Here is a 17,726-nt window from a genome sequence, read left to right as displayed (position 1 = left end):
TTCTATTGGAGAAAGCTTTATAAAACTAGCATTTATTTCTTTTACATTACGACTCACTATCTTATTGACTGATTTTCAGAGGATACATTAAGTTAACATTAAAACGGACACAGTTCCTTCTAACATATTGCCCATTGCTCTTGAGGGAATTCGATCATTTCCGATAAGTCTAAATAATTTATACAAAGCTTAATGATATGTGTTTAATGTTGCCATGTTGCAAGTCGATGAGGTGATGAACAACGTTAAAAATACTCCCTAAGGGCTCGGTCAAAAATCCATTTAGACCGAAGCCTTTGTTTTGCTTAGCAAATTAGAAAGTACAATAAGCGAGTAATAGACATTCCTAGCTGCTTTTACAACCTACTGTCAGCGATTATGATATATATTTAAATAAGTCCTATCTTTGTGACCGTCCCTGTGTTTCCTATCTTGCTATCACGAACAAACTTATCTATAACTAATTAACAATACATGCATAATTTATGAACATTTCATTATGATGAGAACATAGAACAGGGAAGCAGCACCCACGCAACTAGTTGTAAAAAAAATATAGAATTGTGCAGTACGAAAACGACTGATAACTAGAACAGGAAATTTCCATGGAAATTCAGCGAGCAGTGGATTCGAGATTAGTTTTGTTTCAGAATTATTATACATTTAGCTCTATAAGTCTATGAGTATTATTCGGGCTCTTCTTCGTATATTGGAACCTGGAACTCAGCTAAGAATTTTGGAGTGCGGCTTCTCCTTGCCATTTTTGCTGATCAGTGCATCGCGTCCTACAAAATATGTAAAATGTTATACAAATTGATTAACTCTGATTCGATTATAGCGCACCTTCACTTTCCGTTGTACTGGCCACGCCCATTAGTTTAAGATTATGAAGCAGGGCGCCCAGGTTAGAGCGATCGTCCAAGTATTTGCTCTCCAAGCGAACCATTCCGAGCTTCTTTGACTTCGTCTGTGTGTGCCAGACCAGAATTTCGGTGCAGTTATTGCCCCGCGGCTCTATCAGATTCATTTGCAGGCCGATGCTGCGCAGAAAGAGATCCTCTTCGTAGCCAGGCTTGTATGGCATATTTACATATGGATACTGTGCCATGTACTCCAAATTCACGGCAAAACCGGCCATGTCAACGGGCCAGCGTCGACCGGCCACCCAGGAGTCCAGGAAGGCCACAACTTTGCCCTAAAAAACCGAAAGATAAGATTAATATTTTTCAAGATAGACAAGTCGAAATAAACCAAATACGAACTGAATAATCAGTGAGATGGCACGCGATAAATCGGCCTACATAATTCATATTTCATATTACACATAGTTTCGGCACTATCGTTCGCATTATTTGTTTGGTTAATAATATGATAATCTTACTTTGCGCACAACTGGCCCGCTGACCCCATAATCAGCTATGAGACCTACAGGAAACATGGAAACCCGTTGCGTTTTCCGGATTTCTGAGAACAGGCGCAGGTCGTAGGTGTTGTCGTCGTCTCCGAAGTATAGTATTCCATTGGTGAGATTGTGCTGCCGCAGCCACTGCAAGGCTGCCCTGCGATTTGCCACACCGCGCGGCGCTGGCTTCTCATTCCGGAATTTGCTGGGCATCGGGCTCACCATGTGGGTGAAGGGAATGCCTGTGAACAACAATGGTAACTTATTCAAATCGAATCTCTTAAGACCAATATATACACACTTACCAAATCGATAGAGCAGCGTGTCCATGAAGCCATTGCACTTCTCCTGATCATCGGCCACCAGCCAGTGCAATCGCGGCACATGGAGCAGCGTGTGTGCCAGCCGGGTTAGCTCTGGGATCTGCTCCCTCCGCGGATACGTTGGAGTAACAAAGTATATCACGGGCAACTGGCCGTACTCGGATTGCGGTTTATCCTGCATGAACTGTCGCCGATCCTCGTAACTTTCGCTGCAAATGTGAACAGTTTCGTTCAGTGGCCGGAAATTCATACCATCTGTTGGTGAGCAAGGCGAGAGTTATGCGGTTAGACGGGGTCAATTGATTTTCATTATGATTGCCGCCCGGAAACGTGGATTTGATGAATTAATCAGAATTCTCAATTACTTAAATAGCCCAACTCATTGACCTCTGGCCCCAGTTGAGGCAGCCAGCCACAGCTACGTGACGTAGTGGCGAGATCACAATCGGCCGCTTCAAAGTGATGGAAAATAATCTGTGCGTTGTGTCTTAATATCTGAAAATGTGTTATTCAGGTTTTCTCAAATGCCGCGCAACGAAGCATTCACTGTAGCTGGTCTGAAGTTGTTTGAATAAAGCTTAAGAGCCTACAAATGTTTGTTCTGTGCACACATTTCAAAGATCATACGATCGAAGATATCTTCGAGCTAATTAGCTAATGGGTTAATACGTGCTAAAAATCTTTCGCTTCGTATCTAGCTTTATTGTGTTCGGATCGATTGCGTGTGCCAGTGCTATTAGAGAACCATCTTATTTATCCAGAACGAAAGTGAAAAGCACGCAATTGGGGCAACTTATGGGGGGGAAGACCCATTACCGATTTATATGACTGATAGCCGGAAACAAACAATAAGAGGGGAATAAATTCCCAGTCGGGACCCCAAAGGCCCCAATCTAAATGGTAATATAAAGGGGCTGGCGAAAGTGTTTCCTAATAAGTTATTTAGTATTGACAAAGCCAACACAACCCAATCGAAATGCAGCCCCACACAAAGGCGGCGAGTTCGATCAACCCCAATCGAGAACCTAATGGTTTGCGGGTATTCCAGATGACGAATACTATTAATGCCCGTTGATATACCGAACGATAGTGGGGCTGCCTGCCCCAGTACATCCGATAGCTCAGGTACTTATTGATGGGGTGCCACAGCAATCTGACATACAGCTCGTTGGCTGATTGTGGCCCATATCTAGATGGTGAGGAACCGTGACCGCAGCCCGATTACAGTCTATTGAGAATTCCCCAGACACCTGATCCACGGCTCGGTGTGAGTCACAATTTTATTATTTTACTGCCCGCCCTTATCATATTCATTCACTCTTTTGTTGCACCCTCGAAACAAGAGATCGAAAACTGGCGAAACCTGGCAAACAAAATACTGAATAAAGGAAAAAAGCTCCATTCGCATTCCCAATCTGATATGCTGATAATTGCAACTGCAATCAAATTGCAATTATGCAATCAAATCGACTATGTTTCTTTTCCTTGATTGAAATTTAAGCAGGGTTCTTGAGAAGATACGACAAGTAGTTCAGGCTATATGAGTAATAGAGCGGTATCTGTGATATGATAACAAAGAAAGAAGTACCTGTGGCCTAGATTAAGAACGTGGTTAGAAATAAGGTGCATCGTGTGCCACCATCGATATAAGTTCTTATCAGGTATTTAACCAACTAATTATATAATCAGATGCAATACTATCTATCCCAATATGCGTACATACATACATATATGACCAAATATTTCGTTGCTTCTTATCTATGAAGCGTTTTTAGTGAAATTCGTATGTTATCTCGAGGACCAATTTTATGAATGTAGCTGGAAGTAGAGCAACTTTTTATAGCCAATCTCAGATTCCAAGTCGAAGTAAAAGAAAGAAGCCCTATTTTATTTAGCTGGCGTTACGGTAATCTTCCCCTGTAAATTGCAGGCCACAAGCCAATACAATTGAACTTAAATGTTTATTGGACATGTGTGTTTAGTTCCACTGAATTGGCTTTCACGCTATGCATTTCAAATTACACGGAATTTACGAGTGTATGGCGGCAATTCACAGATTGTAAATATTTGTGTAGACAATTCGATGGCAATTTGGCACGGTAGCATGCCTCAAGATGCATATTCCAATGTGCTTGGCGCTTGGGGGCCACCCACTCGCAATTCGAGCAACAATAGCTGGTGGAAAAGCAGTGGGGAGCAGTGACAGAACCACTCGACCGACACGCGCAATTGAAAAGATACTAAAATCGACTCGAAACAGATGAGCAGCTAAACGAATTATAAATATATTCATCTTTCAGGTGCGCCGAGTATATGTAATATGGTACAACAAAAGCTATACAGACCCCCCGTTCCCCCAGTTATACAAGATGTTGATAAGACGCTGGCGATGTGTGAATTATACTCATGAAATGCGAGGCAAAAAACTGCTAAAAGCTTTTTCTTTTCGTAGAGCTAGCTGAGCATTGCGAAATCTAGAATCGAGAATCTAGAACCCAGAAAATTGTGGGGAAATGTGCAATTAGACAATTGGTGCCACTCAAATGGCGCACTTGATTTTTATTTTCTTGCCCAAATCAACCGCAGATCACATGTTCGTAGATGAAGAATATTAATCAGATCATTAATCGCTAAATCGAATGTTAATGCATGTTAGCCGATCTGCAAATCCAGCTTATTTTCGGCTTGCTAATTAAATAATCACAAAACAAACAACCAACTTATATTGAACAAAATACAATTTAGGTTTAGAGTTGCCTCATGGCCAAAACAGATTAACCCTTTAATGGGCCATCCAATGAAAATGCCAAGTAAACTGGAAAATTTGACCTTGTTTCCGGCTTTCGCTCATTGCAATAAAAAGCGGCCAGCAGGCGAATCGATGTAATTGCCGTTGCAGGCGTGGGTGGTTGGCTACTTTCATATGTACCTAATGGATGTATACATCGCGTTTGGCGAAGACAATAGTTATCAAATAGAGCCAATTACGCTTAAATAATAAAAAAGCCAGCTGACTAACCAGTAGCCAGCCAATGTTCCAATGGAAAAAGCGACGTGCCGACGCGTTTCATGCGATAATAACCGCATCCAATAACTCAGAAGTGGAGTGGTGCTGTCACAGCGACTTATGCTTTGATTTGATATGTGGCAATGTAAATGATAAAAAAAATGTATGTGTTAATTATAATTTTTAGTTTGTATAAAGAAAGAACGATATATTTTCTGTGTACAATGTGGTATTTTATGTACTGTTTCAAACGTTTTATCTGCGCTATGTTCTTATCATCTTAGGCCTTAGTTCCTATGCAAACTCTCGTTGAAATTAAAGTTGGTTTTAAAATCTCACTTTGCTTAGTTAAATACTAAACTAACTAGGTAACTTTTTTTTTTTTCAATTCAAACAAACGTAGCTTGTGCACTAAAGTGCCCCACAAATCGTAGGGTGACCTGAGCTTTGATTGGCAGCGGGCCAAAACGGAAAGTGAAAGTGGTTGCAGAGCGGCCAATTCACTTTCGGCCAACAGTCGAAAGGCAGTGCAAAAGCACCCACTGCATTGGCCTTGCATCTGTGGGATGAAGTTTAGTGTGGCAGCGTGACTCACGGATCATGGGCTTGAAACGATGCCATTTTCGGGTATGTATTTGCTGGGACCTTTGCTCTTCTATCTTGAAATTCCACTTATATTCGTCAATTTCTTGCGTTCTATGACTAAGGTTCCCCTGGAACTCCTCTTCGTCTGCAGCCCGATCTTTCCCCTCGGGTTCGTCGTGTCGAGTATATCTCAACAGCCAGTCTGGCGGTCGGGTTTCCATTAGCGGGCTCCACTGCTTACCTAATCCATGGTGAGATAGCTCCTCCGAGTCCTCGGCGCCACCCCCCAGTCCCAAGGCGAGGCGAGTGTCCGCGCTGAGGGTGAGGTAGCAGAAGGCGACGAAGAACAGTGCCCCGGCCACCAGGGGCACTAGGCAGCGCCTCCTGGCCACGCCGCCCTTCCTGACCATGGCATGTGCTGGATGCGAGGTTGTGGAGGCGGAGGTGGCGCAGGCGGTGCAGCCGCGTGAGTTGCTCTGGTGGTGCCGCCGCTCGATGTCCTCGTTATCCTCGTCGGAAGTCTGCGGCTCGAGTGCCTGGTAGTGGGCACTAGACATGTTTTGAAATATTTTGGATTTCGATGGTGCAGGCGGCTGCTTCAGCTGGGTTGGTGGTGGTAATGCTGGTGGTGGTGTTGGTATTGGTGATGCACTTGGTGTTGATGGTGGGGGACGAGGTGGAGCTGCCGCGGCATTCCCCGTCCATTTGTGGTCAGCCGGGCGTACCTCCTGGTTTTCGCAATCGTATTATACAACTTTCTAGCAGCGACCACCCGAAAATTATGCAAATTGCCCCGACATCTCTGCACTTTTGGCTGCTCCTCGTGCTCCGATTTTGCTCCGATTTATTTCCGTGCGCGCCGCCGTTTGCTAAATAAAAAACCGTTCAAAGGCTAACTTTTGGCCGCTGCACAGCCGCGAATTACGGAATCGGAAGCACTCAAACACGGGCCGTCACACTCAAAAATCACAGAAAATGTTGCTTATTTCTTTTTGACCAATACCCGTGCCCGCGCGCGTCGCTCCAACGCTCTCTGTCTGACACTCTCTCTCTCGCGTTTAATGTTTTGCCCACCGCTGCGATTTTCGGGTATGTTGTTGTCACCGTAAGTTTGACACTACTACTGAGAAAAAGTCGGGCGAATTTGGAGAGCACCCACCACCAACACAGCTGACGCAGGGTTGCATGCGGTTTGGGTCCCCGCTAAGCCAAGTGCCGCTGGTGCCTGCAAGCCCAACTAACGGTTTATTTTGAAATGCTTAAAATAATTGAGTTGGTTTCCAAATCAAGCATTTCAATTAGTTTTCAAATAATGCAATTATACTAGTTTCCTAACTAAGCAATAGAATAGTTTCCTAATTAAGCAAATAAGTTTCTTAATTAAGCAATTAAATAAGTTTCTTAATTAAGCAATTAAATAAGTTTCTTAATTAAGCAATTAAATAAGTTTCTTAATTAAGCAATAAAATTAGTCTTTTATTTAAGCAATTCAATTAGTTTCCTAAACAATTAGTTTCTTAATTAGGGATTATCCATTTATTTTAATGCATAATTTGGCCCTTTAAATTTTAATGATTTTAATCAATTTTAAATAAATGCACTATTTACCTCTTTTTCATTTTCAAATGAGTTCTCATTTATTTATTTAACTGACAAATAATGCCCAAGAGCATTTTATGTTTCCAAACACGAACTAAATTAAATATAAATTATTAAATACTATTATTTGAATATACAATTTGTGTTCAAATTTCGTTATATATAAACATATTATATTTTGAGATTACTCAAATTTTTTTATGACAGTTAAAAAGAGCCTTCTCGAAAATGAAATTCCGAAGTGAGTTTTAATCCGGTTTGCTGTAGATCTCGATTCGGAAATGGCCATTTTGAGCACGCACTTCATGTGCCCTGCGATTTGTTGCCTTATCTTATCTAATCGGCAGTTCAGCGATTTTAATCGTTAGTACTTTACCATAACGATGTTTGCTTGTTGGCTACTGATATTTGACTTGGCTTCCATTTCACAAATTTGTTTGCCATTTCTAGACCCCAACGCGATCCAACTTCCCTTTCAGAATTGTGCAAAACAATGTGGTTGGTTACAAACGGCGAGTGTGTAATACATTTATTGTTTAGCGTATTCTCTTGGACAACTGGCTACAATTGCATTTTTAAATGTTTTTCATACAAAAATGAACAATCTTTGTGTGATTTATTGATTTTGTTAACAAAGCAAATATTACGATTAAAAGCCACTTAGTTTCTCACGTTTGTTTGCTGTTCCAGCTGCTGCCACTGCCGACCTCCACCTCCTGGCCAACTGCACTGCAGCTCCAGGTGTTTCTGGACAAGGCGGAGCAGCAGGAGCAGGCGGAATGGAGCAAAACCCTGCACTTATGGAATTAATTAATTAACTAAATGTTATGAAGAGAACTCATAGGTGGATCAGGGGGACGGCCAGACGCCTATGCGCTGCCCACTTAGATGTTGGCCTTGATGACATCCTCCAAACGCTGGGCGTTGGCACCGGCGAACTCCTCGACCTTGACGCCGTTCTTGAGGAACACAAAGGTGGGCATGCTAGAGATGTTGTATTCCATTGCAATGTCTTCGCAGTCGTCCACATCGACCTGGAGGAGAAGTTCGATTAGTATGGATTTCGATCAACATAGTGATAAGCCTTTACCTTCAGGACGACGACGGTGTCGGCGTACTGCGTGGAGAGCTCAGCCAGCTTGGGCGAGATCATCTTGCAGGGTCCGCACCAGGTGGCGAAGAAGTCCAGAACCACCAGCTTGCCGGATGCCTTGGTCAGCTGTCCATTGAGGTCGGCCTGCAAGTGAAAATGTCAACTATTACTATCTCTGAGTAGTATCATCACACATTAGCGCTATTAAACTCCCACTCCCGAGACATGTTACGTTAGATTCTTCCTTCAGCAGGTGTGTTCATGTTTTCAAACTTTATGACTCCAGATTGTGGGGTATTAATCCGTGGCTATTGTAGATATGCATGTTGTAAGGGAGTAGGGGAATGCCCCGCCACTATCTCAAACATGTGCGCGATAAGGCGGTGCTCTGCTGACACAAAGTTGTCAGACATCCCCAAAGTTGCCAAGTTGTAATCAACCGCAGTAATCGCCGATTGGCGGGTTCAATATGTGTGACTCGTATACTTGTGAAATCGGGTCAATTTCATTTTAGTTGCTATATTGCACCCACTCTGGGCGAGAAATCAATATTTAAAGAATTTTCCAAATTATATGTGTATATATGCCGAAAGGTGTGGCGGTGGCGGTTGTGGGCAGTAGTCCCAGCCCCTTTCGTCCACCCATTTCCCAGCCCGTGACACGTTTTCCCAATGACCTTTAATTAATTGCTGGCGATGCCAATCGCAGAACACATGCGAGCACAGAGCTCTAATGAAATTGACGAGTTCACGTGGAATGGGCAACCGGTTTGGAGGAATTTGCATAAGGCATACAAGAAATTTAACTTGATACTTAATCTTCCATATTACAGATTTTGATCAGGCTTAGATCATTGCCATTCAACATGTGATGATTAAGCTGGAAACGGTGATGATGTTGGTGATGGTGGTGATGGTACTCGATGACTATTGGCCACTATTTAATTCAAAGATGACTCAAAATTCAAAAAACCCCGTGACTCAGTGACTATTTCAAAAATTTTGCTTAAGTTTTAATATTGTTTCATTTTCTATTAGATAAGGTTTTTGGTTTTGTAATGAGCATCATTGTGGTTTGGTTTGCTGTATAAAACTAAGGCTGTCTATATTTCAATAATTTTGTTTATGTTTTAATTTGGTTTCTTTTTGTATTAGATAAGGTTTTTTTTAATTCCTTATGTACTCTTTGATTTTTGAACTCATTGTTGTGTGGTTTGCTGTATAAAAATCAAGACCACAAGAGGGCAACATTTGATAGTGTTTGAGTGTATGTACATACAAATAAAAGCGAATATGGTGAAATGAAATAGAGTGGAATGCTTTCACGATTCACTCTCCTATACTTCCTGACGTAAGATTTGCATTTATGAAATGGAACCGGTTATTCGCCCCGCCAACTGGCGTCATTTTCCTGCCTTTGGATTGCCGCGCATGGCGCGCAACTTCCAACACCCTGTATTATGGCCACTTTTCGAATATTTCTAACCAACAAACCAGGCCTCGACCACGATAATGAATTGCAAACTCACGCCAGTCGCACAAACACACATATGTATGTATGTATGATATGTGAATATGTGGATTCTATAGTACGTATATCTCTTGGCACTCTGTCCGATTAGCTCGCTCGGGCAAGAATATTTCAATTTCAAAATTTCCGTTTCCGTTGAGACCAAAACCGAGACCGAGACCCGTTTTGCGGTCCATGGGATGATATCATTATCATTGCGCTATGCCATTCCATTCGATTCGAACTTTCTCGTCTGCCAGCAGCTTTCTCGCTCCTCTCGAATGCCAGCGAACGTGAGTTCCTTCTATTCGCGGGCGAGCGTATGGCGAAAAGCGTACCAAATTCCATCATTCAGTGCGAGTGGGTAATTGGAATGCCGCTTCCAATGCCATATTTTTCAGTCGAATAACTAAATTTCAATGGGTCAAAGGGCACGCGCTATCGGGTTACCCAATAGATGACGACGAATGTGGCTGCATAGTTCCGGTTGAAGTGACTCACCTTATCTTTAATCTGGTACACCATGTTGACTAAGATGCGAAGCGGAGACGGAACCGGTAGAAATGTAAATGTACAAAAGTTATTTAATTAGCACTCGGGCAGCTCTATGTAGCACAGCTAAATTTTTCACGACACTGAGCGCGTCGCAGTTGCTTTTATAGATTATTTTCTCACGCTTACGCTGAATGTTCTCTCCACCACTCTATTTGCATATGTGTGTGTGCGTTTGGTGGAGGTGAATTTCGAATCGATTGACCGATTGGCTTTTAAAGTAAAAGTACCCTCAATTCAATAGTTATCGCTGATAGCTAGGCGATCACTGCTATTCATAAAGTGAAACCTTATAAGCATGGGATATTGATAGTACTTATATGTCAAATTAAAAATTCTTCCTAGAATCCGTTTGCTTTTGATCGAGACGGAATGTTTTGCTAAACAATCATTCCCTACCCTTAAAATACTTAAATGTTATTAATACAAGTCTAGTATTCTGTTGGTGAGTTTATCGTAAAGCCACTCAGTAGTAGTTCAGTGTGTTACCGATAGGGGGCTCTTAAAAACTGTTAGTAACAAATAATACGGGAGGAAATTTTGCCAATTTTTGGTTGGTTATATATACTTGTTTCGGCAATCAAAAAACGAATCCTTAGTATTTAAATATATCTTATTTTCTATTGATTTTAAACTACAAAAAGCGCTGTGAACATACTACGGTTATTGTCAAGTATCTGCTTATCTACAGTATTTTACATGAATGTTACCAACATTTTTTGACAGTGCGACATCTATCTCAGCTTTCTAAAACCACACCTTGAAAACCGTTAAAAATTGTTTATATTTAAATTGGTTCCCAGCAAGAAGGCATATTTACAGAGATCAATTAAATACATTTACTTTTAGAAATCAACACTTTACATAATTTATTTGCCGAGAAAACAATTGGTAAACCGTTTAATACTACACGTACAGATGGAAATTAAGATTTCACCACTATGTTTAACACTATGTTACTATGCTTAGCTATCAACTATGAGTAATCCTCCGGTGTCCGGATTGGTTAAGTACTATTCAATGGGTGACCGATGGGGCGAGGGCTGTGGCTGCCGCCGGGTGGTGCAAGTGGTGGTGGTGGTGATGGTGGTACGTCAGCGTGGGCGGTGGCGGCGGAGGCGGTGGATGGCCAGGGGGCGGGGCCACTGCCGGCACAGTGGCTCCTCCGGCTGCGGCAAATCCACCTGCTGCCGCCATTTGTTGCTCATAGCTGGTGTAGTGATCGTAGTAGCCGCCGTATCCGGCTTCCAGGCCATTTCCGGTTGCCGTATTTCCGGGTGTCGTGGTAGTTCCGGTGTCAAAGTAGCTGACCCCATTGTAGCCACTACCGCTCTCGTAGTAGTGATGACCCGCTGCCTGATTTCCGCCGTACTGTTGGTGGTGGTTCTGCTGCTGGTGGTGGTGCGACTGCATTTCGTACTCCGCCTTGGGACTGTAGTAGTAGTCGTAGTTATCCTCCACATACGGCTGCGTCTCCACGGTGGCGTTGTACTTTATGGCGGGTCCCGGTTCGACCTTGCAGCTGATCTCCTCCCGACCGCCGCCACCACCACCATCACCACCCAAATGCTTGATCTGCGAGTAGTTGATGAACTCCGGCTCCGGAGTTGCCAGTTGCGGGCTGGAATCGTAGGCAACTCCCTGGCATTGGGAGTGTCCATGCACGGGCACACCCATGGCAAAGCTGTTGCCGCTGGAGGATTGCTGGTATGCGGCCAGTTCGGAAATGCTACAGGTGTACGGCAAGCTGGGAGATTTGCTGGGTGCCGCCGTTGCCGCCGCCGGAGTTGCGTGGTAGATGGGATAGTTGTAGGTGATGTGCTGATGGTTGACCGTGAAAACATTGGCTGCAGTCTCGCAGGGCGCCGAGGACTCGGATCCACTCAGTGGCCAGGAATTGGCGCCGTAATTCGCGGCTTGTGACAACTGGTGGCTCCTCGCCGCGGTGCTGTCATCCAGGTAGCTGCAGGTGCAGTGGCTGTAACCGGCGCACTTGCCACAGGCTACAAATTATAAAAAGTAATTTTAAAATAATCCAAATAAATCCAAAATTAAATTTGATTCAATTGAATAAATACTTATAAACATAAGATATTCTTACCATTGTACTGATATATATCCAATGCGGAGTGAGCCAAAGGATTGCTGGCAGCAGGACGCTTGAGCACCTTGCTCATCAGGCTGTGTTGTTGCTGCTGTCAGGAGAGGATGGGCTATTATAGTTCTCGGGGGAAAGCCTTTCTATATAGACTCACCTTCGCCTGCTTGACCAGACCCGCAATGACCGACTTCTTGGCGGCAGATCCATTGGCGGACTTTCCGCCCAGCGGCACCCGGCCAAAGGCCCTCTTGGAAACGCTGGAGTTCTTTGGATCCGGACGCAGGTGATCGTGCACTCCTTTGGCCTGAAAGAAGATGGCATTGCCGGAGTGCCGCCAGAAGTGGGTGACCGGATAGCCGCAGTGGCCGCGACACGGCTTAATCTCCAGCCTACCGCCACGACAACTTTTGTTGGGACACGCCTTGCCCTCCTGCTTCCGCCGCGCCTTGTCGCAAATGGCCGGGCGCAGATTGATCTTGGATCCGTTGGGCAGGCTGCAGTGCTGGGAGCAGACCAGGACGCCCAGGCAGCTCTTCTTTAGAATGTTCACGTTGTGGTTGTTCGTGTTGCGCATGGCCCAGCCGGAGATGTGCTTCTTGGCCTCCTCGTTGTGCAGCGAATAGATGTGTCTCACATGTCCATCACTCCACTCATTGAACTCGTCGAACTCCTGGTCGGGCACATGCGGCACAATGGCATCGTTGATGTCCCACTCCCGTTTGCCCTTGCCCGCCGCCGACGACGGCATGGTCATGGAGCCACCCGCCTGCTGCTGACCAGCACTGGGATTGGGACCCGGATTCGGATTCTGACTTTGGAGCTGGGCGAACTGGGTGAACTGAGAATGGTCGGGCTGCTGTGTGAGGAGTTGCTGCGTCTTGAAGCTGTAGCCATTTCTGTAGAGGAGCGCGGATAGGTATCATTTTATATTCATTATAAAGGGTACTAACAATTCAATATTATTACAATTCAATAATATTATTTAAAAATCAAGAAAATCAATACAACATTTAAACAAGGTATCTTGCAGGAAAGCTTAAAACTGTTCCATTAACTTAAGTCAAATTATTTTATTTCTCATTTGCACAAAGTGAATACATCTCTGCCTTCTTGGATCTAATTACTGTGAGTCACAGCTTTAACTTCATTGAAGATATGTACACTAAAACTCTTTATTTTGAGTAGTATCTTCGTAACTTTAAGTGATCCATTTAACTGGGATTTTATCGCTAAAGCCTAAGCATCGTTTAAGGAATATAAATCCTAACTTAATAGCGCCCTAAACTGTTTCGTAGGGGGTCATTTCAACTCAAGCCAATCAAATGGAACGTTTGTCAGGTTTATGAGCGTCATGAAATGGATGGGTATTTAGGCCCAGTTTAGAGGGCTGGTACCGTTAACCCCAGATCTTGTGCAGTCGGTAATCCAAGCTGGCCAGAATCGAGCTGGTAATTCGAGCGCCAGTTGAGGAGGCGGAGAAGCATATTAAACCGACACTTCGATCGTGAGTCAGCTGGGAATCGCTAGACTCGATGGAGGGCCTCCGCCGAGATTCTCCATGTGTGGGAGTTATTAGAGACTCGCTTTGCAATTAGCAATAAATTTGTCTTCCATCGATTTCGAATAGATCGAACCGCCTCGGTCCCCTGAGCGTTTTTATGTGTACTTGGAAGTCAGCAGGTTGCGCAGGGCCACATACCAAATACCTGTGCCGGGGATCACCTGGTGGTGGTCTTTGGGTTGCCCCGATTGACCGATTGAACCTGTTCGTCGTGGTTAGTGGCTCGCTTTGTTTTGGGTCCGTAAATTGACTGCTCGACACTTCGGGGCGCTCGTTAGTCGCGCTTATCTGATGCTGATAGCGTCTCACTTCGTTCGAGATCTGTATTTTCGGGTCTCTCCCTCTGTCCAGGGCTCATAATAAGTTTGTCACCTAGAAAATATGTCTCTATAAATCGAGGAGACTGGGGGGAGCATTATCATTCGGCTCTTTGACCCTTTCACTCGAGCGCCGTTCCGCCTACGACTGTGTGTGGTCCGCCAGTTTCCGAGACGCGAGATCCCCCTTCCGAAATCTGAAATCCAACATCCAAAATACGAGTCACACCCCGCGGCTCTTTGGAGCGGGGATTGGACTGGTCTGGAGCGGAGTGCCATTAACTAAGCTGTGGAACGCGCTCAGCGTGATAATAAAGCGTTTGAAGTCATTTACATTTTCCCTGACCTCCCCCGCTGCCTCTTTAGCGTTTGATTTGTGGCCCATTCCTCATCCCATATTGATCTGAGGTGTTTGGTAGCTCAACACTTACGCAGATGCTTGGCAAAGTTTTGATTGGAAATAATTTGAAACATTCGCACTGAGGAGTTTTTAATTCTTCAGAAGCCCTATGTCTTTAGTTTAGAGAACAAATTAACTTTGAAACCAGTTTCCATTTAGCTAAATGAAGTACATTTCAAAAAACTTTGAAGCTAATTTTAAACATTTCACAAAATGTAATTAATATTTGTAAATAGGTTTTTAATAAAAAATTCGAAACTTGTTTTCCCTCTAAATTTGTGGCATTTTTTAAATCTTCTGCAATGGAAAAAACCTACCGATTTTAAAGTATTAAATATTCAACAAATGAATAAACTTTTACAAGTTTTTTAGCAATAACTGATATTAAATGCCAATCAATTTTATAAGATGCATTTGAATATCTCCATAAAAGGAGGTTAATTAGAACTTACATAACAACCATATTCCAATTGAAGCAGCTTCTTTAATCCAGGTGTTGGGCAGTCGAATTAAAAGTATCCAATAAAAGGTAAACCGCTCTTAAATGAGTTTTCCGCGATTCGCAAGCCCGGCGCACAGGCGACACTCGAGCATTGTAATCCAATTAGGCGGCACTTGTATCCACTGGGCACTTGTATCTCGCGGATAGCCGTCGCTAGATGAAGCTCCTCGGAACGAAACGGATCGGATCGGATTGGATTGGATTGAACTGAACGGAATTGCGCACGCGACGCCGACGATGGGAAACAAACGTGAGAATGACGACCTTTTCGCTGGACCTCGAAAACAACCTGCAGGGCGGGATGTGCGCGCGTATCTGGCAGATACGAAAAACAAAAGAGCAGCAGCGGCAGCAGCAGCAGCAGACAAAAACAAACTTCAGCAAGCGAGTAGAGTAGTGCCAAGTTTTGTCAACAAAAGGAATGGTATTATGGCTCTGGCTCCACCTACAAAAACCAACAAAATACCAGAAAGTGGGCAGAGGAGCGGGGAAAGCGGGGGAAAAGCGGGAAAGCGACGATACAGCGACGAGCCACCCGCATAATTTGGCAAAAAACTCCACGCAGCTGGCAGAGTGGTAATACGTATCCGTCAGATACATTGCCTTCCAGGCAGTCTCACTTGCCTCCACTTCCAGTCGTCTCCAGTCTCGCCTCCGATTGGTCGGATAAACACGCACACATAGACATCGCGCGATTTCTCTCTCTTTCGAGAGAGCGATTTTGAAGTTCCGGCGATGGAGGAATTTCTGTGGCGGGTTGGAGGGGTGGGGTGTGTCTACATACTCGATAAGCATCACAGAAATTTAATTACTTATTATGCCGCTTATCAGTCCCCATTGTTCTGCTTAACTCTGTTTAAGGATATGCCAACAAAAAGCAGTGGAAACCTTTGGCAGAACATACAGATATTCAAGGGTTTATCGTTTGGAATGTTCGGCAGATTAGGGGGATGATTAATGGACTGGCTAATGCCGATCTATGCCTCTTAATAACTATTGTACGTTAAACATTCCGATAACTGAGCATGAGTGCCTTTTAGTTTAATTACATTTATGCATAAATATTTGTGGTGTTTCATAGGTTGCTTTAGAAAGGAGTTGCATTACATACACAAATTGAATCAATAGAGCTAAAGAAAGTTAAAGTACAAAAAAGAAACAAATATGAAAAAGCTACAATTATCCCTAAAAATTATATAATTAAATATGTTTAGGTATGTTTATATATTGTTGTTTAAATTACAAAATAATTTTACTGCTTTTGGTTCAACTAGAAAATATCTACCATGTTTCTACTGATAAAAAGATATGTTCTTCCCCCAAACACACCAACTTTCCTCTGCCTATTGGCCAAATAAATTATTTTTCTAGATGCCACAACATGAGAATACACAAGTGGCAACAATATCAGGGTCAGATCAGCCAGAGGGTGAACTTTTTGGGGGGATGGGGGGAGTATTGCTGGGTCTAATGCTTGCTGCGTCTTTTGTTTTCACCTGATCAGCCCGCATCGCCATTTGGGCCAAAGTTACAGGGCACAAAAAATAAAATACAATTTATGCGTCCACTTGGCAGCACACACACACACATAAACACACACAAAAAAACATTTACAATTAACAGACCAAGAAGAGCAATTTAACAGGGAGAGCAAAAGAAATGGAGGAGCAAATAGGCGTTAAAGTGAAAATTGAAAATGCCGTTGACAGGAAATGTAAATGGTAACAAAAGTGGCAGCGACCACCGGTGGCAACTGTTGCTCTGCCCCTGCTCATCCACTGTGACCCGTAATTAAAAAGTGGCAGGAGGGGGAGGAGGAGGGGATTGGGCCCCTGCAACTCTGGCCAGATATATACGGGATTGGGCCCGAAGACGCGTAACTACGCGGACGACCTGGAAATGGCTGCTGCTGCTATTGCTGCTGTTGTCGCTTTAACGCTCCACAGCAAATGATACGGGTGACAAATACATTTACCATATACTCGTAGAGTACCATAAAGTGGTAGAAAATGCACAATTTCACAACTAGCTAAACAGTTTATGCCCAGTATCTATCTCGATACGTGTTATCGTTGAGTTTGCGCTGTGGCAGCTGCTTTTGGGTATTCGCAATTAATTGCTTAACATTACTTCATAAGCCTGGCTAGGGATAGTTTAATGTAGGCACACACACCACACACACACACACCTGGTGTGGTCCCACCTCGAAGTCATGGATCCAGAGTCACGCTGAGATCGTAGCGATCTCTAATGAGCGCGTGCTCCGAGAGCGCCAAGCTCCAGCTGTTCCAAGAAGGGCCTGTCATTGTGCTCCAAGATATTTCCAAAAGTTCGTTATTTGGCGCATCAAATTAATCATCGATCTGTTAAAATAAATAAAAACTGGTGTAATGGATTTTCAAGCTTTCGACCCAAAAATATGAATAATTAATTTGCTCTGCAGCACCAAGAGAAACTATTGAAGTTGTGCGCACTTTGAAAAAACTATTGAAAAAACCAACTGAAATGTTAGATATGTATTATTTAGGAAAAAGCTCTAGAGATGCGTTTTGGCTATTCTAATTAGGAAAAATCTTCTACACAGCCGTTGATATTGATGACCCCTATGGTGTACAGCAGATAGATATTTGATTGTTGACACATTCCCCCAAATTGTTTCTTCGACTGTAGCCGAATCTCGGACCACAGTGAAGTGTGACTTTGTGGCACCCAGCAAAGATAAAGACCGAAGGCAATTTTTCCATTTACGCAATTAATTGGCCGTCACGCTGGGAG

At 43.6% G+C, this 17,726-nt stretch overlaps 3 protein-coding genes across 5 annotated transcripts; all 3 read right to left on the bottom strand.

The window, feature by feature from the left end:
• On the bottom strand, positions 1-6,445 carry LOC6527879 (galactosylgalactosylxylosylprotein 3-beta-glucuronosyltransferase S). 2 transcript variants are annotated; one of them, XM_015198353.3, is made up of 5 exons: positions 5,328-6,445; positions 1,708-1,980; positions 1,382-1,644; positions 844-1,195; positions 1-785 (listed from the first exon to the last, which is right to left on the bottom strand). In XM_015198353.3, exons 1-5 carry the CDS (start codon positions 5,872-5,874, stop codon positions 724-726), a joined length of 1,497 nt encoding a protein of 498 aa, XP_015053839.1. In that variant the 5' UTR covers positions 5,875-6,445; the 3' UTR covers positions 1-723. The 2 variants fall into 2 exon arrangements, with proteins under 2 accessions (XP_015053839.1, XP_002088951.1); XM_002088915.4 differs by having other exon boundaries at positions 5,559-6,443.
• A 970-nt stretch (positions 6,446-7,415) lies between these two features.
• LOC6527878 (thioredoxin-2-like) lies at positions 7,416-10,175 on the bottom strand. The gene is made up of 3 exons (XM_002088914.4): positions 10,020-10,175; positions 8,007-8,153; positions 7,416-7,950 (listed from the first exon to the last, which is right to left on the bottom strand). Exons 1-3 carry the CDS (start codon positions 10,041-10,043, stop codon positions 7,801-7,803), a joined length of 321 nt encoding a protein of 106 aa, XP_002088950.1. The 5' UTR covers positions 10,044-10,175; the 3' UTR covers positions 7,416-7,800.
• Positions 10,176-10,919: 744 nt separating this feature from the next.
• LOC6527877 (transcription factor glial cells missing 2) lies at positions 10,920-15,396 on the bottom strand. Of its 2 annotated transcripts, none has more exons than XM_039370430.1 (4): positions 14,902-15,396; positions 12,326-13,067; positions 12,172-12,262; positions 10,920-12,073 (listed from the first exon to the last, which is right to left on the bottom strand). In XM_039370430.1, the coding sequence occupies exons 1-4, from the start codon at positions 14,910-14,912 to the stop codon at positions 11,088-11,090; spliced, it is 1,830 nt and encodes a 609-aa protein (XP_039226364.1). In that variant the 5' UTR covers positions 14,913-15,396; the 3' UTR covers positions 10,920-11,087. The 2 variants fall into 2 exon arrangements, with proteins under 2 accessions (XP_039226364.1, XP_002088949.3); XM_002088913.3 differs by having other exon boundaries at positions 12,172-12,265; positions 14,902-15,395.
• Between the last annotated feature and the right edge of the window lie 2,330 nt (positions 15,397-17,726).

This window comes from Drosophila yakuba, chromosome 2L, assembly GCF_016746365.2.
Source record: "Drosophila yakuba strain Tai18E2 chromosome 2L, Prin_Dyak_Tai18E2_2.1, whole genome shotgun sequence".
Classification (NCBI taxonomy): domain Eukaryota; kingdom Metazoa; phylum Arthropoda; class Insecta; order Diptera; family Drosophilidae; genus Drosophila; species Drosophila yakuba.
Note: the sequence above shows the minus strand (reverse complement) of the source record. Positions and strands in the feature narration are given on the sequence as shown.